Genomic DNA, 20,262 nt, shown 5'->3' with positions numbered 1-20,262 from the left:
TAAATATATAAAAATATATATTGCATACATAGATTACATAATCAATATATCAATACATGAGTAATGAATTTTAATGGTTTATTGACTGTTCACACTTTTAGTGCTGGTCCCTAGCTCCTTTTCCCCACTTCCTGCTCTATCTTTTTCTGGTTAAGCTTTCCAAAATAAGCAAGCTTTCAACAAAGGACACCACAGTGCTGCTGTGCTCAGAGGGCACCAAGGAGTGGAATACAGAAGCTGGTGTTTGTATTTTCACCATCAGGAAATATGTAAGTATGATGTTGTGGGGACAGTGAAATGGAGATGTGATTGTATTTACCTTTGTAGCATTTTTTCATGTCAGGACCCAGCCACATATTGTCAGGACAGGCACATGTGTACTTGGGGGAATGGGGAGAGATCTGAGGTGCAGGAAGACACAAGTAGTCACAGCCTCCGTTTGGCTGGGGGCTGAGCTCACAGGAATCTGGAGCTGTTCCAGGATGGAAGAAAAGACAAGTTATTTTTCTAATTATTTATTTCTTGCTTTTGGCAAAGAAATACCAGATTGTCTGAAAAGACCTTTTCCCACTCCCTGCCTCAATTTATCAGGCTGCTTAAGCATCTTTACAGTTTGTATGGTGGAGTGGAACCTTCAGTACTGTAAAAACTTCCCAAATACATAATGAATGGGAAGCATCACAGTGACAAGAGTAACTCACTGTTATCAAAGATGCTAATTAAACAGCTATTAGCAAATTGCAGATTCTTCAATAAATGCTGCTGCTGAATTAATTATGCAGGAACTTCAAACATTAGGCATTGATTTCCCATTATTACCTGTGCATTCTCTCTCATCAAGAACCATCAGGGAGCATTTCATTTGCCAGCTCAAACAAACCTGATTCAGGGCCATGACATCCTGAGGACACCTCTTACCTTTGGGCTGCTTTAATTCATGAAACACCACGATGTCATGAGGGTTATTGAGATTCTCTGCCAGGATGGAGATGTCCAAGCCATTGAGCCTGTTTGCGCTGAAGATCGCTTCGTTCTCCAGGTCAGTCCAGAACACTCTGTCCTGCAGGGAATGCAGATTCCTGACTGGCCTGCTCAAATCCTACTGGAGTTGGATTAAACTCCAGCAGTCACAAAGTCACATTTTCCTACCTTGGGGCACCTTCTGTTCACACTACTTGTCTGCAGCTTTTTTCTATTTTGGACAATGTTCAAAAGCCCAGCACTCCTACAAGTTTACAGAGTGCTGTGTAATTTTGAGTAGCTCTGAGACTGAGGTGAGGGAAGACATTTGTTACCTTGCTGATTTTTTCCTCCTTTCCCAAGATAAGACCTGCATTAAACAGGTATCTGTGAAGAGACCAGTGCCTAGAGCACACCTGGAAGCTGAGCACCTATTTCTCTTTTATATTACTGCCTTTTGCTTGGCATACTATAACTGAAGATACAGAACTGCTGGTGGAAGAGGTACCCAGGAATCACAGTTACCAAACAGTTTAATTGCTTGGTCATCTGTGTGTGCTGCTGCCTCCTAAACCTGTGTGTATTTCCATAAGGAAGGCCACACTGCTGGACAACAAGGACAGCTTAACAAAAGCAAAAGGGCTGTCTGTTATTCTAACCAGCCATTCGTACCAGGAAGGATGGAGAGAGGTGAAATAACCTAAGAGATCCTTCCAAATGCTGCTGATGAGGATAGCACTAAAGAGCAACAATGATCTGGAGAAACCTATGCCCAAACTTAGATGCCCAGATCACACACTTCACGTAGGTGGAATAAGGGATTTAAGGATGAGGGTTTTCCTGAGCCAGAGGCCAACTGGACCCTTCTCTGCTATAACTTGCGTACAGTGAGTGCCAGAGTTGAAGCCTTTGTTCCCCTGATCATTTAATGCACTGGTGCTGCATTAGGTAAAAGCATGAGAGAACACTTTGGTCTTGATTAAGGGCTTTAAAAACCAATTTCCCTGCTGAACCCACACGAGGTTAATCGGTTTCTATAGCAGCAACTGCCCTCACTGAGGTCTGTGCTGTGCAAAAGGCAGAGTTTTTAATCAAGAGGAGCTCTGAGACCTCTTACAGGCTCCAGTCTGTTCTGCATCCGTTTTCCACTCTTACCTCAAACACTGCCAAGCCAAAAGGATGGCTCAGATCATCCACAGAGGAGATCAGAACTTTTCTGTTGCTGCCATTGAAATCAATGCAGGACAGTGAATGCAATTTGGAGTCTACCCAGTAGAGACGCTGATTCAGCAAATCTGGAAAGTAAAACACAATGAAGCAAAATTACACACAGCTCTTGCAACTCTTTTGCTCTTGCCCAGCATGTTTTTCCTGCTGGCAGCATGACTAATCTCTTTATTATTGGGCCTCTTTTTTTTTTTTAACACTAGTTCTGATTTTGAATCAGTGCCCAGATATGCTGGGATAAGACCCTATAAATAAGATTATAAAGGAGGAACATTCTGCTCTGTGTGTGTGGGGGGGATGCCTGACTGACAGCCTTGTACAATGAGGTTCTTTTGTAACCAGGAGCAGCAGAGGAGCAGCAGTTTGGGTTTCCCAGATTCTCTCCATCAGTGTCTGAGTGAGAAGCTTCATCCCCTCCCAAGGTTGTTCAGGCCTTGGCCTCTTGCTGGAGAAAACTACTGAGATTCCAATGAGACAGAGCTGTGAGATTCACACATTTTCAGTGAAGAAAGTCTTCTTATGATGCAGGCTGGGGGAATCTGCTGGTGGGGACAGTCCTACCACAACCAGCATTTGGGGAGGGTGCAGGTAAGAGTGGGAGGAAAGGAGCCAATATTATTTGGAATGCTAAGCACTACATTTCTCTGTCTGGAGCAAATTCCCTCATTTTGGATGGGATTCACTGAACAGAATGCAAGTGGATGAGAGCCAACAAAACAAGGTTATATAATTAAACAAGTCATTAATTAATTTCTTAATTACTAAATGATAACATTATTTGTTCACAGCAGTAGCACTCCAGCAGTGTGTAATGGCAGCAGCAGTTCCTCCTCCATCCTTGCCACAGCCAGCATTTTCAAAGCCAAGCACAGAACCTCACAGCTGTGTGGTGTTAAACACACAGAGCTCCAACTCCAGAGCAGGATGTTCCCTGCTGCTCCACAAAACCTCCTTCCCACCCTTCTGCTTGGTGTGGCAGTGAGAACCACCACAGCCCTCTGAGGGGTTCCATTCACCCTGAGCAGCTGGGCAGGCAGGGAATGGTGACAGGGAATGGGTTCTGCAGGCCCTGGCCCTTTCCCTGATACTCTGTGCACACATCCATCATTCCTCAGTCCAGGGCAGGATCCTTACACTGCTCCTGAGACATTTGACACCAACGATTCAGATGCTTTTCAGACTTCTAAAGCATTGTCACAGCTCTGCATCCTCCCCCAAAATTTCCTTTTGCCTTAAGGCACAATGACAAGCAACTCAAGGTTCCTGGAGTATGAGGTTCTGACTGCAGCAAGACTTGCTGTTTGTGCTACTGAAATAAGGGAACTCGTGTTTGTGAGCAGTTGTAACAGTTTAGGATTTGTGTGTGCAGGTGCCTTTAAGCATTTACAGTTTTGTTTTCCTGCTTATTTCCTCCATCCCCAGTGGGTGCTGTAGCTCTGACCTGGCACTTACCAAGTGTGATGCCATTTGGCCACTCGATGTTGTCGGTGACCAGCACCTGCCGCCCCACGCCGTTCAGACCAGCCTTCTCAATCTTGGCTTTGTCTCCCCAGTCAGACCAATACATGAACCTGAGAAAGACAGAGGTAAGAAAGCAATAACCTGGACTCCAGTTAAGAAACCTGCACTGCTGGTTGCAGTAGGAGGTGCCCTAAGGTTCTCTCTTTTTTATAACAGTTAATTCCACTGGTAGAACCACATGCAGTTCTCAAACTGGGTAATCTGCCACAAAATTTGCAGCAGAATGCAGCATCTCATCCCAGTAACTAACCCCTGAAAACTCTCCTGCTGTGCCTGTTAGGTACCTGGCATTCACTCACCCATATAGCCCAAACACAAGTCAGACAGACTTAATTTCCCAGCACAGCCTCTGTTCTGGGACCAGCTCAGGCCCATTGAACACAGGAACTGGCCCTGAACTGTCTTTAACAGCAGGGACCTTGCCAAGGGTTAGTTAAAGCATCTCCACAGTCCCATTGCAGAGTGTATCTTAAAGGGCATCTGAAGTCCTGGTGAGATGAAACTACCCCACGTTTGTCAGAAGCACAAAAAGGTCACTGAATGTCTGTGCTGGCAAAGGGGTGTTTGTGGTGTTCACACCCACCTCTGTGTGGGATCCACAGCGATGGCTCTGGGCTCACTGAGGTCACTGTTGAAAAGTGTCCTCCTCCTTCTCCCATCTGCAGTGGCCACTGAGATGGTCTTGTTTCCAGAGTCTGTCCAGTAGATGTTCTTGTGGACCCAGTCAATGGCCAGTCCCTCGGGGGAGTTGAGCTGGCTGTCGATCAGGATCTCCTGCTCGGCCGTGTCACTCGCTTTGTCGATGTAGGCGCTGCAGGGACAGGAGGTCACAGGGCTCCCACAGGGCTCTCACAGGGCTCCCACAGGGCTCTCACAGGCTCCCACAGGGCTCCCAGAGCTGGGCCCAGGGGCACCATGGCTGGCACAGGAACCCTTATGGTGCTCCTGCAGCCTTCTGCTTTCTCCTACAGCCTCTTATTTCCCCATTCCCATATGGCAGCACTTCCACAATAGGGAACTGTTCATTGTTCTACCTGCTTCCTACTATAACTGCACAATTCAGGAAAACATTTGACTTCAGGCATGCTAACTTCAACAGCATTGATTTGTGGGATTTATGGACATTAAAAACATAATCTCCAGGGCTCTGCTAAACAGAGTTGAACTGAGCATGCAATAAATGTGCTTAAATGTACTGCAGAATTAGGAGCTGTGTAGCTAATTATGATTCATCAAAGGAATTCATGAAGCTGCATTAATTTGGCAAGTGATTTCACTAGATACAAACAAAATGTTCACTAAATATTAGTGGCAGCCTCAAAATCTTTCAAAATGATAATGAAAGGCAGCAGACTCCACATGGATGTTTCATAAATAACTGGAATGTTGCTCCCACAACCACACAGGCTGATTCTGTTCTCAATATCAATTCTGCTGAGTGAACTGAAATTAGTTATTCTGAGTTTGCATCAGTGTTTGTAGAAGCCTCTTAGAATAACTCAGTACAACTTAAAGCAGTTATAAAACAGCAGGAAGTTTCTGCCCCTCACCCCAAACATTTGAAATCGTAAGATGTTTCACAACCTCTCTTCACTGCCCATCCTGCCTTTGCTCATGGAATGAGAAGGTGAATTGTATGGGAGCTGAGTTCTCCAATATCAGATTAGAGCCTTGGAACTGAAACCCAGGAATTCCTGGCAGTTTCACAGTCTGCAGTCAGGGCTGGAACGGCCCTGCAGAGTCAGCCTGGGTGACCAGTACACTGCTGCATCTTCCCTACAAGAATGGTTTTGGTTTGTCTCTGAGCCAGCACCAAGAATGGTACCTCAGGGCTCTATGGGCCTGCCAGTTCTCCCAGGATTCCAGTATTGCAGTGTGATGAGCACCCAGTGCTCTCAGTGCACAGCTCCAGGCCAAGTAATCCCCTGCAGTGGAACAGCTGTTCCCTGTTCCCTGCCTGCACAGGAGGGAAAGCCAAGAGGCTCTCACAGCTTCCACAATGAAAGGGCTCAAGTACAGGTGACATTTCAATTCTCCCAGTAACTAAATATTGTAAAAGATCTGACACCCCAAAGGAGACATCACCTCAACAGGACAGAATCTGGGAAGGGAAGTGATGTGACCATTATGAAAGATGGGATCTCTTGCCAGTGATTACCTCCCGTCCTACAGTTTTCACCTTGCAATAACCTCAACCACAGACTGCTTGTTCCCAGGGACTCCCAGCATATTTGCTGTTGGAGAGCTGCAGGAGCAGTGTCTTGGATAATTCTCTGTCTATGAACTCACCTCTTGCCCAGACAGACCCAGTGAGTGCTGACAGCTTTCTTCTGAACCATCCTCCCACTTTCAGAACCCCACAGGCCCCTCAGGGTACCTGCCCAGCTACTGGTGGTCAATGCCCAGCACAGCCTGGGCAGATACCTCTGCAGAAAAACCTGTAGAAACCCTTGCTTGGCTCCCACGTGCTGACACCAGTCATCCTGTGCCTGATCATTAGCTGAAATCCAGAGCAAACCATTGCAGAAGCTGCAATAGCTGTGCAAATCAGAATATACACGGGGGATTTTCAGCACATAAATTAAATGCTTTTTTGGCTAAGCACACTCACAAGCCCCAGCACATAATAACTGTGATGGATACCATAAAAACAGCTGAAGGAGGAGTGAGAATGAGAGTTACAGAAAGTGTACTGTGGTCAGGTGCTGTGAATTTAAATCCAGTCTACCAGAGACTGCAGTGGGCAGCAGCTTGTGTCTGTGTTGCTGCCTCCTTGCTCCCACCATTTGCCTGCTTTGTGCTTCCAGATGCCAGGTCCTTTGTGGCCTCCCATACAACACTCACAGCATGGCAGCAGCCTCAGCCCTGCTTTGCAGTATCCATGGTTCAGGAAACAAGAACCTACATTGAACTGCATGAGTGCAGCAGGATCTGGCATTGATGAAAAGTCACCCTGTATTATCAAAGAGATAACTGCACAGGCCTCTGATGTCTTTATCAATTAAAAAAAATTACCATGTCTGGGGCTCAACAGGTAATGCTGTCAGGGTAGAAAAGCCCCCAGGTGCCCTGTACCCTGCACTGTTCTCTGGACTGCTTTAGAGGATACAGATGGAATGCAGCTTTGGGAAGGGACCAGCACACACATCCTCCATCCTCTCTTGCCCCTTACCTGTAGATTTTTCGGTAGAACAAGTCACACCAATAAATTCTGTTTGTTGACACCTCCACATCCAGTGCCACCACGTTCTTCAGCATGGGAATGATCCGGGAATAGTCCCTTTTCACCAGGTCTATTTTACGGACCTCGTGGCGATTGGTGAAGATCAGGTACGGGCTCTTGCCTACCACAGAAAATCAGCACATTTATCACTTCAGCAGCTGTCCCAAGGGCTGGATTCAGCTTTCATTTCTCAAACAGCAATGGAACTATCAGTCACTGATACCTGTGTTTGTACAGAAGATTTACACGACACTGGAAGCAAGTGGAAACTTGCTCCAGAGGCAGGGCTGTCACCTGCAGGAACCCCTGTGGTCTCTGGACACAGGCTGGTGCTTGGACAGCCTGTTCTGCTAAGCCACAAGCAAAACTCTGGGGAATGGCCTCATCTTCAATTCATTCAATCCTGGGCCAGATTTTGGTGACTTACAGCTGGGAGGGTGGAGGGGTGGCTCAGCTACCCTGTTTTAATCAAGATGTTTTCTACTACCACTAAATGTTTTTGCTGCACTGTTTTCAATAACACCTGTCAAGAGACTTTCTTCTCTAGTTTCAGCTTCAAACATCCAAGTAGTGACTGCAGTCTTGCTCTGTACACTGTTAAAATATTCTGATCTGCATGATCAGTAGTTCTTGCCTAGAGACGCATCTGCTATTGCTGCAGCAGCTCTGTGCTGCTCACAGTGAAATGTCTTTGCTTGCTTTGCGTGTTTCCTTTTGTTTCCGTTCCCCTGCCTCAGCCCTGCGAGTGTGTTTTCTTATCGGAGTTGTGCTGTTGAGCAAGCAGAGTTTTAGTGCCTGTGGCAGTGTCTTACCTACAGCTTTGCAGTTCTTGGACAGGGTGTCCATCTCGTATCCTTCGTAGCACTCACATTTGTAGTCTCCCTTGTAATTAATGCAGATCTGGCTACAAGCGTCTGGATTCTCACATTCATCTATGTCTGAAAGGAGTGTTTGAAACCCATCAATAACTTGAAATCAAACCATCTGTGATGGAGCAGTGCTCAAGTGAATATAATCACGTCTCTCTATGGTGAAACACAAGGGACTGCTGTTTGCATGTCAATTACCTCCACACGTTTTTTTATCCAGAAGCTTGTATCCAGGCGGGCATTCGCACTCGTACCCGATCTTCAAATCTTTGCATATGTGTGAGCAGCCACCGTTGTTCATCGAGCATTCGTTAACACCTGCAGGGGATACACAGATCACCTATGACAAATGGGGGCTTTTAGTTGTGAGATTGAATAAAATTAAGAGATTTCCTCAGAAATTTTCTCATTTCTGTGGGTTTGGTACTGGCCCTATAGAGCACCAGTGCCTTCAGGGACAGGAAGCCTCCACTGTATCACTTTCTTGCTCTTTATTATTCCAAACCAACGCTGGGGGATCATTTGGACTCAAAGCTAGTGGCTGAATGAATGGGGAGCCCTGGGGATACAGTGTATGTGAGTCTCTGCATCTCATCCCATCAGAGAGCTGCTGCTTTGAGCTGTTCTGCCACATGTGAGAAACTTCCAAGGGACCTAAGGGCTCTCTGCAGCATATTCCTCCTTCCCCATGCGCTGGTTCATGTTGACTTTTCTGAACAGTCTCTCTGAGCTTTAATAATTCATGCTGGGGGACTCTCATCTCCCAGGGGCCAGCTGTTTTGAAATACTGTACTATTTTCCCATCCAGCTCCAAGGAATGATCTATGTGAAAAATTCCAGACAACACTGAAGTGCAGTCTGTCAGAAATACTCCATTAGCACTGAGATACAGTCCTCCCACAAACATGTCCCCCACAGCAGTCTTTGCTGGCAGCCCCCAGCAGCCCCAGTGTGCAATTTATGAAGCAACAGCTCCCATCCTGTCCTGGGGCCCTTTCTAATCCAAGGCCACCTCTCTAATCCTGCTCTCAAGTGTGGAAATGAAAAACAGAATAAATGGATCCTTGAAAGTAGAACTGCATGAGAGGTTAGAAAAAGCTGGTTTCCTGTCAAAGAAAACATTTTTTTCTTGTTGTAATTGACTTACAAAAGGTGAAGAGAAAGTTCTCTTCTTAAGGAACACTGTTGAACAGGAGCTGTGGGATTTCAGGGATAGTGGACTCACAAGAACAAGGAAAACTGATTTGCTCCAGTCTATATTGCAATTTAAAGGCAAATTATTAATTTATCTTTTACTTTTTGCTTCCTTGCACACTGCAGGTAAGCAGCACAGCAGAGCCATTAAACCATTGCTTTTGGAAGAGAATGGAAACAACCACAACCCAATTAAGTCAGTAAGACTGGGAAAATACCATGCCAGAAGGAATTAATCTCAGCTCTGGGATGCTTTCACCTTCCTAGCAGGTACATATAGAGATATCGATACATAATCAATTGAGCAAGTTCACCAGGCTCTGAGAAGGTGTCCACAGACCCACTGTGTATTGTCACTGTTCAGTGACATTTATGGACAGAAATCTCCTATTCCTACACTTGCATGGGTCTGTAGCAAATTGGGTCATCAACATGCACAACTGCTCCCTGCAAAATACCACAAAGGCTCTTTTGATTAACAAGTGAACTCTCACTCAGGTGATTCCCTTGGTTTCAGAGGTGCTCTGTGGAATGGATTTAGGGGCTGTAAGTAAAGTGCTGCTTCACTTGCTGCATTTCTCAAGAGGAGCTAAGGAGGAGCCAGGCAGGAGGACCCTGGGCAGCTGCTGTTCTTCACCTAAACTTCAGCAGTATATTCCCTGCCTGCCTAAAATAGCCAAGTGTTGTCCTGCCTTCTGCAGTGCTTTTTAGGGGGACTCTCAGAGGCACTGCAGAGTTTGGGAGACCTCCACAGACAGACAACTGCAACACCCACTCAGAGAAACAGGGAGATGTGGATTAGTGGAAGAAAGCAAGGGCATGAGGTAGGAGTATCTTCACGAGGCATGCACACACTCTTCCTTGTCTAAAACAGGGAGAGACTGACAGTTCTTCCTGAGCAGGAGTTATTTAAGGGGCAGCCACTGAGCTCCATGATGTCATGGAAGGAGATGCCTGTTGGAGATATCTCTGCACTGGGGAAAACAACAAATGTATTTGAGTAATGCAGATCAGGGCTGGTGCCCACAGTATCTGGTGGGAAAGGCAAGAGAGGGCTGTCCTATGGAGAAGGGCATGGCTCTGTGGCCTGGGCTCTGTTCCCCTGGCTCCAACAGCCCTGACTCCTGGCATTCCCACAGCCTAGAGCTGGCAGGACACTGCAGAGAGCAGCCTGCTGTCACTGCTGAGGGAAGCAGCAACAATATGTACAACCAAAACCACCACAGCCAGAACTGGCTGAAGTCCTCTCTCACGGGTTGCTGCCACTCGACATGGGAACCTTCAAAGTATGTTCCCAATGCTATATTTTTTATGGTGTTATCATCATCTTAGAATTCAAATATAATTTAGGCAATGAGACTAAATAAACTGGTCTGTGTTGTGGAAGACACAAGTATTTGGGGAGAGGGGGAATTCCTCATTCCCAGTCCCGTGCTCAGTTCATACATCCCTCCAAGAATAAAATCTGAGTGGAGAAGGGCACAGTTCAAACTTACAGATGATCAGACTAAGCTACTAATTATATTCATATGAAGGGTGATGAGAGAATAAAGGCAAGGAAAGAGGAGCAGAGTGAGAAATAGCATTAGCAGCTACATGTGGTTACACTCAAAGCTGTGAGCACCAGATGGAGAAGAGGGGAAGCAGTTACAACAGGAGCAACACGTAGAAGGCAAGTACTGTACCACATTCTTTCAGAGGCTCGTCAGACCAGTCCCTGCAGTCTCTATGTGAATCGCACACTTTGCCTCCGTCAATGCACTCTCCACTCTTACACTGAAACTTGCTGGGACTTTCACATGCTGACTCTGTCATGTTGGGCAAGAGAGGAAAGCAACTAAGTTACATGAGGCTCGTGACATCACACAGGCTGACATAAAGCTCAGGAGGGTGTCATTAGCAGAAATGGGATGGGATTAAGTAAATGAACATTGAGCCTGAGCATCATGCAAAGAACTTTTCAAGTCATGCAGTCTGCCTGGTCAGCAATTATCTCTCCCAAGCAATCCCACTGCCAGAATGGCTTAAAACTGTACAGGAAGCAGCTCAGCACAGGCCTCTTCCCTTTCCAGAGGCCACACAGCCCTGGCAGATTCACCCCACGGAGTAAGAGGAGCACCTGTACTCACCTTGGACACAGCCAGCCTCGTCACTGTTGTCTGGACAGTCGTGCACCTTGTCACACTGCTTTGCTCCATGGATACAGGTCCCATCACCACACTGAAATTCATCTGGTTGGCAGGTCACCAGAGCTTTAAAACAACAAATTCAAGCATCAGGCACACAGAACTCAGTCATTTGTGTGGTACCTATCAGCCATGACACTGCTGGGGTTGTATCCTGTCAGCAAATGTCAATCAGCTGCTTCCACCAAAGCAACAGAGGCAGCAGCTGCCTCAGCCACTGTTCTCCTTTGCCACTCTGCTGTGCCTGATCACCCTCCACATCCTTGGGAAAACAGCATCAAAGCCCACACGAGGACACCCAGTCAAAACAGACCCAGTGCCAGCAGTGAAGCTTCTCAGGTGACACAGAACAGAGCAAGCAAGCAGCAAAACTCCCAGCAGTGGGGCAGCTCTGGGGGCTGCAGCCTGTGTGAGGCCTGGCTGCTTTCTAGCTGGGATTGTACAGTGACACAGGGTTGGCAAAGACAACTGCTCCTCAGCTCTCCTTCCTTCAGAAAAAATTACATTTCCAACACATTTCAAAACATTTTGGGCTAAGGCCCAGGCAAGAGACCTGCAGTGACTCTGCCAAAGCAGTGTGGTGACAGCAGCAGTGAAGGCAGCAACGAGACACAATCATCAGGTTACTGAATGCCCATGAGCCAACAGCCCACTGGAAGGCAGAAGAGCTCCACTGCACTGTGGTGTTTCTTGGGGTTTCCAGCCCTAAACACTCAGCAATATCAGCCCAGTTTTCATGCCTCAAGTTCATTTGTCCAGGTCAGATTTTGATGGACTCAAACTAGATCTGATAAACCGCAAAGTTGGGGAAATATATAAACCAGACACCTGCACTGACCGTGCTAAAAGCAGTCAAATTTCCCTCCCCAAGTTAAAATGAATGAGACCTCCCTAGCTGGGAGCAGCCCTGTGCTTACACAGGGGTACAGGCAGCTTGGAAAACAGGCTCCTCATTCCTGGGACATGTTTTGGAGCTCCCTTCTGAGGGGCCCATTGGATGTATTCTTAAAATCCTATTAAGGCAGCACACCCTGGAGAGCTCCTGATTCCAGCCTTTCCATGGTGTGATTGTGTCCTGGTGTGGTCTGACAGAAAATCACTGCTTCTGAGTAGTAAGGGGAGGCCAGCACTGGTGTTACTACAGGGGAGGTGAGAGCTGTCTGCAGACTGCCCTGGACAATTTGGCAAACTGATTCTAATATAAAAATGACAACTTTCAGATAACCCAGGAGAGCTGCAGACATGAAGTGAGCCAGCATCAATACCATAAAGTATCAGCTGCACAAAGACTCCACATTATTGCTGATTGCATCCTGCAGGATGCAGGATCCAGGTTCATGATTGCTTCACCTGACTTAGTTCTAGCGCATCTTCAGCCAGCAAAAGGCACCAGAGACAGGAAAAGCCACAACTGTAGGGCTGGTGGGGAAAGGGAGAAATCCTGTCATTAGAAATACACAGAATTCACATGAGAAAAGTTTGGAAATAGCACTGCTCCTTGGAGGGGAAAGCCATATACACTATATTCATAAAAAGCTGCAAAGTGAGAAAAAAATCTCAAGCAATAAACACAGTTATGGGCCCAGCTGTGCTGCCACATTTCAGCTAATAAAGCCAGGTACAGGAATGGGAAACCTCAGTGGGACATCTGGAACAGCAGCTCCAAACTAAGCCTGTGGGATCTGCTGCTCCACCGAGTGCAGAAAAATGAAGGAGGGAAAGAAATGAAGCCATGGTCTGGGAGAGTCACAGACCACAGGTGTGCCAGTGGCACCAAGAACTCCTGCAGGGAGGCAGAGTCACTTCTGCTTAAACTGTTCATGGCATGTGCAGCCACCTGCCTGGGGAACCCTGACCATGGAGAAAGCATCTTCCTCCACAGGAAACCCTGACTTCTGCCAAGCTGAACCTTGGCCACTGCAAAGCTTTTCCTGTTGCCTCACTGAAAATTCCTTTGCCACAACTATTTCTTGTCTTCACCCCTAACTTGAAAACCAGTGTGCTTCACCTTTTCTGTAGCAACTTCTATGTGTGGAGGTAGGATAGGATGGTCCTCCATTTCTGACTATAAATATGAACCCCTCACAAAAGTGTAACATGAAATTAAAGCAAATAGGGTTTTGTCTTTTCTGGAGCAGAAACAGGTCTCCAGTTTATCAAGTCAATCTGCATGACAACAGCTACAGATTTGGAAGACAGCTGTTAGAAAACCTATAATTGTCTTCAATTGTAATTTTCAAAGCTTCTCTAAAGAGCAGTTACAACTAAATGCTAAGAACCAAAAGGTTTCTAATCCTAAAATGAATTAAAATTACCGAGAATTTTGCAGGAATTGCAAAGACAATGCGGCACAAGCACTACAAGACTGAGAGAAAAACGACAGCACAATTCTTAGCTCAGTTGCTACAGAGACTGCAGAACACAGATGTGGGGCTGTACTCCACTGCACAAAGAAGAGACAGAAGTTTGGAGACCAGGATGGGTTTCCTGGCTCACTTCTCACTCCACCAGAGCTGTGCAAGTTCAGACCTTTGAGGAACAGCCCCTGAGCCTCTTAACAGACATCTAGAAAAGGCAGCTACAATAATGGCTCCTACTGATAACAAAGGCATTAAAATGCATGTATAGCATATCTATTTTTTCTGCATTTTTCAGGAGAATTCCATGTTATCCTGAAGTTGAGACACTAACCCATCTCAGCCCACTGGCAGAGCTGACAGCAGGTTTCCATTAAGGCCATTCCCAAGGCAAAGCAATAACCCAAGAAGAGGGAAGAGCTGTGCTGTTTATTTGCACAAGATGTTCAGAAAATTGCTGTGCCTAATTTGGAAGGTTTAAATCAGTGAAATCTCAGTAGTTTTACAGCCATCTCCTCTGCAAATCAAATACAAATTACCAAAGCCTTGTATACAACATATACAATTTGTATACAAATACAAAACATATTACCAAAGCCCTGCTAAATTAACAGGCACCTTCAAAGAGACACACTTCCCATTTACAAATCCTGGGCACAAAGCTGCATGGCTCAAACTCAGCAGGTATATTCCAGACTCCAAACCTGAGCCTCAGTTTCTTCTGGTTTCTGTTTTTTTCCCCTTCCTCCTCAAAAAAGAAAATCCCAACATTTGCAAAATGCATCAATCCCATTTTATGGATGGGGAGACAGAGGCAGGAAAGTGTGAGGTCAGGTCTCAAGGGGTCTGTGTTCTTGCTGTCAGTTGTAACCATTATTTATTCTCCCTCCTGGATGCCCTAATGCAAGTTGCAAAGGACATCTTAAAATACAACCATTCCAGATTTGGAGACTAATAAATCTAACCTAATGTTCATTTTATAAATATACATATATACATATTTGAATATATATGCTATGGAAAAAACCCCAGCCACCCAATGTTCTCACACAGCTTTCCTGAAATGACTCATTCCCTCCTATTCATTTCTTGTCTCGCTGCCAAAACCTGTTCACCAATTGTCACCCTTCATTTCTGCTCTACTCATTTACCAATCCAAAATGTTTGTAACGAGTGACGGGTGATGGCCTCATGACTTTTTTTAAAGCATTAGCTCCCATCCCTCTGTTTATACTGCACAAGCCCCATATGATCCCCATTTGCAAGAGAAGATGTAGTGGTGGGATCTGCAGTTTTAATCAAGTCCAGCCAAGGGCCCATGTGCCATCCCTGTTGCTAAAGGGACAGAGCTGTCACACACCTGGAACACCTCTCTGCATGCCCCATGATACTGATCTCAAACAGGGAATTTCTGGAGAGGAAAAGAATCATAAAGGTCCCTAAACTCTTCAGTCCAACAGATGAGCAGTGACACTGAGTTTCCAGAGCTCCCAGTGTCCCTTTCTTACTGCAGGCAGTTGCACCTCAGCAACAGCTGCATTTAGGACAGGGAAACAACATTAATTTTGGCTCTGACCCAGTCAGCACATCAGCTAGGTGAGCACTGTGAGGCTGCAAGGTCTCTCCTGGTTGCTGTCTCAGAGAATCCCACCCATGCAGTGTGAATGGCTGCAGGCTCACACACTGCTGTGGCACTGGGGTGCAACCAGAGCCAGGTACTCTGTGCAGAGGAGCACTGAGGTAGCTGAAACAATGGGGCTTTGAATCCCACTGTTTCCCAATCCACAGGACTGAAGGCAGCAGAATCAGCTCACATGCCTGTTTCTCCCAAGTAGACAAACTGCACTTTGTGTTGGACCCTCATTGAGCTAAATCTCCACTACTCAGAATTCTCTCAAGTCACTTCTGCCACATTTCCCCCTTTCTCCACTGGTTGTCAGCACTGTGCTGTGCTGCAGTGGTGTCCAGCTGTGTCCTCTGCCCTGGGAGCTGCCTCTGGTGCCTCTGGAAGTGCTGCTGGCTGAGGCTGCTCTGCAGCTCAGGGAGGCTGGTGGGGTTGTGATCCTTCAGGTTTCATGGCTCGGCAGTTTGAGCTCAGCTGGACACGGCTGGTGGCTGTCACACCAAGGACAGAGGCTGGGGAACAATGGGCCCTCTGCCTCAGGAAGGGACATGGGCACAGTCCCACCTCTCACCCAGCAAAATGTCAAAATAAATGGGGCCTGTAAAAGACTTGAGACATTTCAAGTTGAAGAGGGATTGAAAGTTCAGAAACTTTTCATCAGAAAGCACCATCAGTGAGCTGCTCTGCTCTTTCTCCACTTGACAACAGAAGGGAGCTCTCCCTCTATTTCCCTCTCCTGAGCTGTCCAAACTCCTCTCAGGTTGCTGTCACTGCAGGGAATGCATCCCCTGGGAGAGAGATCAGTGCTGCTGGAGTCCCCTGTACCACACACCAGTTCTTCACCTTTGTTTGTGACATGGCCTTGGCACTGCCTCCTGATTTGGAGGGGACACAGGTACAGGAGTGCCCCAAACCACCCAGGCTGCCCCAGCCAGCAGTGCCCATCTCCAGCAGCTGTGATTCTGCATGGCTTTCCTGAAACAGGGCCAGGAACCAGCTTTGTCTCCTGACTCCCTGGTCCCTGTGATCCTTCAGAGCCTGGCAGTACTGCCTGGGTACCTGCTGCCCAAGAGCTCTGCCAGTAACTTTAGCACCTTCTTGGAGATGAAGGAAAAGACAGCTTTCCTCATCCACCCCTCCCTGGGAGGGGTTGACAGCCTTGTACCCAAAAAGAGCAGCCAAAGCTGCTCTCTTCATAACAAAACATTTTTGGCTTCCCCTATTCAGCTCTCATCTTAAAAGAGTCCTTGTCTATCTTAAAGGTACAGCAGCTCCAGGGTAACCTGTGGCTCATCCCCCTGCTCTCCTGCAGTGCAAACAGTGAGTGGTGTCCAGGATTCACTACATCCTCCTCTTGTTAAAATAGCCACTGAATTTATATCTGCTTCTCTGCCTGGAAGAGTGTGATCCCAGCTCCTTGAAGGGCTCTCCCACACAGCTGCTCACCAGCCTGGCCTTAGCATTGTGATGGGTATGAAAAGATGTTGCTGGTAAGTGATAAATTTTCTTAGATACCTTGCAAAAATCCCTGGGTTTGCAGCTGGTTGCTGCCTTCCTCCCCAGAGGTGGCCCAGTGTCAGGGCTGCTAAATATAAACAGTATGTAAATATTTAATTTCAATCTTGTCATTATGAATATTCTAGCAAAACATTTTGCTCTTGTTTTCTTCTCTCTCCCTCCTCAGGTAAGTGACCAGCTTGAACAGTTTAGTGGCTAAAAATGGATGAAACATTCAAAATACCACACATACCAACACCAGCATGCTAAATGCATAAAGCCAGCTGAAAATAAATCCATTATTTATTAGCTCTGTGCCTTTATCAAGCCAAGCTCAAAATGCATTTCAAACTGGATTCTTCAGAGGTACTTCTCTTGACTGCCTTGTTCAGTATACTCCAACTTCAGAGGCAGAAAATGAATTATTTTTTTCTGCTGATCATATATTCCCTTTAGCATAGCAGCTTCTAACCTCCAGGCTGTGACCCCACCATGCAGCCTGAGGGCTTTGAACATTTCTCCCATTTTTCACTCCTTGTCTTTCTAGTGAAACAGATCTCTTCTGAGGCTCAGTACCATCCAACAGCTCTTGCACCTCCTCTATGAATTCTCAAGGAAAAAGCACAAAGGAGTGTAGAATACGCCTGACCCTGCTGGGCCGGGCACCCAGCCTTGTCGTGCGGGACACAAGCGCTCCTTGTCTGGCACAGCTGCTGCTCAGACATCAAAGCCTTGCCTTCAAACACAGCCCAGAGCAGCCTCCTGGCCCTTCCTCCCCAGCCCAGAGAGCCCTGCAGACACTCACGGCAGTCCTGCTCATCAGACTTGTCCTTGCAGTCCTCGTCCCCGTCGCACTTCCAGTTGAGGTGGATGCACTCGCCGTTGCCGCACTGGAACTCGTGGGCCGCGCACGTGTTGAGGGCCTTGGCGTCGTAGCCGCACCTCTCCATGGACTCGTCCGACTGGTCCTCGCAGTCGGGCTGGTTGTCACACACCCACTGCTCGGGGATGCACATGCTGTTGTTGCACTGGAACTCGTTGGGGTTGCAGGTCAGAGGGGAGCACTTCCTTTCATCGCTGCCGTCCCCGCAGTCGTTGTCACCGTCACACACGAAGATGATGGAGATGCACGACTTGTTACTGCACTGGAACTCGTTGGGAGAACAGGCTTGGGAATGAAAACAAACAGGTGAGCTGGGAGGTCTCCAGCCCAGCCCTCACTGCTGCCCCAGCTTTAGCACATTAGGGATGTCTGAGGGCAAAGGCACAAAGGCATTACCACAGCTGTCCCACCCCAAAACATTTCTCCCAGTGGTTCCCACGTGGCAAGGAGCTGGTGAGGCCACAGCGCTCCTCAGCTGTGCCTCAGGATGCGTCCTCCAGGGAGCAGGGGCAGCCTTGGAGAAGGAGGGGCACAGCAGGGCTGTGGGAACTGCGGGTGGGGGAAGCAGGGGCAGCGCTGCCCTGGCACTGAGGAGCAGCCAGGTGAGCCCCAGGTGGGAGCAGCAGCACAGAATGGGAATGGGAATGGGACAGGAATGGGAGGTTGCAGGGAGAGGCTGGGGCTGTGCTGGCAGCGCTGGGCTCTGCTTGGCTCCACGCTGACATTACCAGGCTTCCTGACTTTCATAAGCACAGAATCAGGTTTCAGGATTTCACAGTATGCCTGGTTTTGGACATATTAAGTGGGATGTGTAGGGTAAATATTTAGTGAGTCGAGCATCAATTTAGCTGCAATCTGCCAGTAAGGCCCTTTACAACACGCTGAATGCCTTCCCTGGAAATCACAACTCAACATTAACATACAAATGAGGCGCTTGTCAGATAGAAGCTGAGTGGAGCACTCTCCTCTGCAAGCCTAATGGACAGCTGAACCAGAGATGCCTGCTCAAATTAAACTTTCAGGAACTTGGATCCAAGAAAGTGCAGTTTGCAGTCACTTTATTCCATCAAGGTGTGGGGGAACCAAAACCATGGAAGAAATTCTCTCTAAGTACTTTGAGGTAGTTACTTACAAAAGAATTACTCTTCTGCAGCTTCAGCCCCTCTACAGGGAAGTTATGGCTTTGATAAATTACAAGTACAATAACTATAAATGCATACAAATTACAATAAGTTGGGGGTTTTTTTACATTGCACTTGGGAATCTCTTTGTCTTCAGAAGCAGAACTACTTACTGCCACATCTGCAGAGTCCCTACATCAGACCACACAGTTTAGAGGGTACCAATCACTGCAATTGCAATTGCACCTGGAAAGAGCAGAATCCCTCTAAAGGACCTGTCAGATCTCAGATTTTAGCCAGTGACAGGAACCCAGTGGGATTCTACTGCAATATTAGTCTGGTTTATACCTGGGATTAAAGCAGAATTTATCCAGCAATTAAGAACATGTCCACTTGCACAGATTCCTAATTACATTCTGTCTGGCAAACTTGCTGGGCTCTGATAACCTAAGCAGCCTGTCATTTTACATCAGAACATGAATACACAAACATATATATATATACACACACACACACACCTCTCCCCTCCTGCCCTGTGCTATTTAGTCCCAGGTTTTCCAGATGTCAGAGCACCTAATTAGAAGAGGATTGCCTTCCTTGCTGCATGCCCTGGCCAGGACCCAGCTCCCTCCAGCAGGGAGAAGCATCTAAAAACCTTCCTCTTTTGCATGGTAAAACTGAGACCATTAAAATGCTCTGAATATGACCCAAATTCTGCTCTTTATCTCCATTCAGCAGATTTTTCTATCCTTACCCCATAACTGGAAATCATCTATTAGCCCTACTGATCAGTACACAGCTATAGAACTTAACACTGTCTTCAGAGGAGCCATTGTGTGGAACTGCATATGGAACATTCCTCCAGAAAGTGGAAATTCAAGGAGATGTTTATAATCTTACCAATCTATTTAAAAATGGTAGTGGGAAAACAGGAGTATTTCTATGGCCATGTACAGGTTCTGTAACAGATAAAGGCTGAGAAGAAGAAATTGCTTTTCTGGCATTATTTTGATGAATCTCAGAAACAGATCAGAAAGCAAAATCTTGCATAGTTCTTTGATCCTTAATGTTTGGGCAAGTTTGTAATGATTTGCACATTCCACATATGCATAAATTTCCTTTCCACCAACTGTAATGAGCCCCTCTTTTTCCCCTCCTTGTTTTCTTGGTCCCACCTCCACCCCTCCTCCTGTTTGTACATATTTCCCTTCAGAAATCTGCTGCATTGGCAAATTAGTGACTGATAAACATAGGAGTGGGATACAGACAATGGAAGTTTGCACAAAAGCACCTCCTTTGCACCTACAAATCCCAGTACAGATATAAAATTACTGACAATCCCAGCCAGAAAGTAGAAGCAGTTCAACTTTTGTAACCTCTCATGAGGACTTTCTCAGTGAAGCATAAGAATTGCTAGCTAGAAAAATTGCATGGTCATGATTATTTTATTTCTTTTTAAAAATTAAGTTCATGTGATGCCAGCACTAGAGACACAAGCTCTCTCCCCACGAACAAGTCCAGCAGTTTGGCTGTTGGGAACTCCCCTCTCCACCCCACAGCCCTTAGTGGGGATCAAGCAGCTCCTGGGTCTCACCTCCTC

The 20,262-nt window shown here is 46.7% G+C and overlaps 1 protein-coding gene across 3 annotated transcripts in view; it reads right to left on the bottom strand.

Moving 5' to 3' along the window:
• Positions 1-20,262, bottom strand: part of LRP8 (LDL receptor related protein 8) — a 169,056-nt gene that overhangs the window by 4,798 nt on the left and 143,996 nt on the right. For 2 of the 3 annotated variants that reach the window (XM_033067244.1, XM_033067246.1), the window contains 11 exons: positions 17,464-17,826; positions 11,124-11,246; positions 10,680-10,802; positions 7,999-8,118; positions 7,744-7,869; positions 6,881-7,052; positions 4,292-4,519; positions 3,640-3,758; positions 2,116-2,255; positions 919-1,060; positions 320-472 (listed from right to left, as the gene is read on the bottom strand). In XM_033067244.1, the coding sequence (XP_032923135.1) occupies positions 320-472; positions 919-1,060; positions 2,116-2,255; positions 3,640-3,758; positions 4,292-4,519; positions 6,881-7,052; positions 7,744-7,869; positions 7,999-8,118; positions 10,680-10,802; positions 11,124-11,246; positions 17,464-17,826 (1,809 nt within the window). The remainder of the gene's footprint in view (positions 1-319; positions 473-918; positions 1,061-2,115; positions 2,256-3,639; positions 3,759-4,291; positions 4,520-6,880; positions 7,053-7,743; positions 7,870-7,998; positions 8,119-10,679; positions 10,803-11,123; positions 11,247-17,463; positions 17,827-20,262) is intronic. The other variant, XM_033067245.1, reaches the window with a different exon arrangement.

The sequence above is a fragment of the Catharus ustulatus genome, chromosome 9 (assembly GCF_009819885.2).
Source record: "Catharus ustulatus isolate bCatUst1 chromosome 9, bCatUst1.pri.v2, whole genome shotgun sequence".
NCBI lineage: Eukaryota > Metazoa > Chordata > Aves > Passeriformes > Turdidae > Catharus > Catharus ustulatus.
Note: the sequence above shows the minus strand (reverse complement) of the source record. Positions and strands in the feature narration are given on the sequence as shown.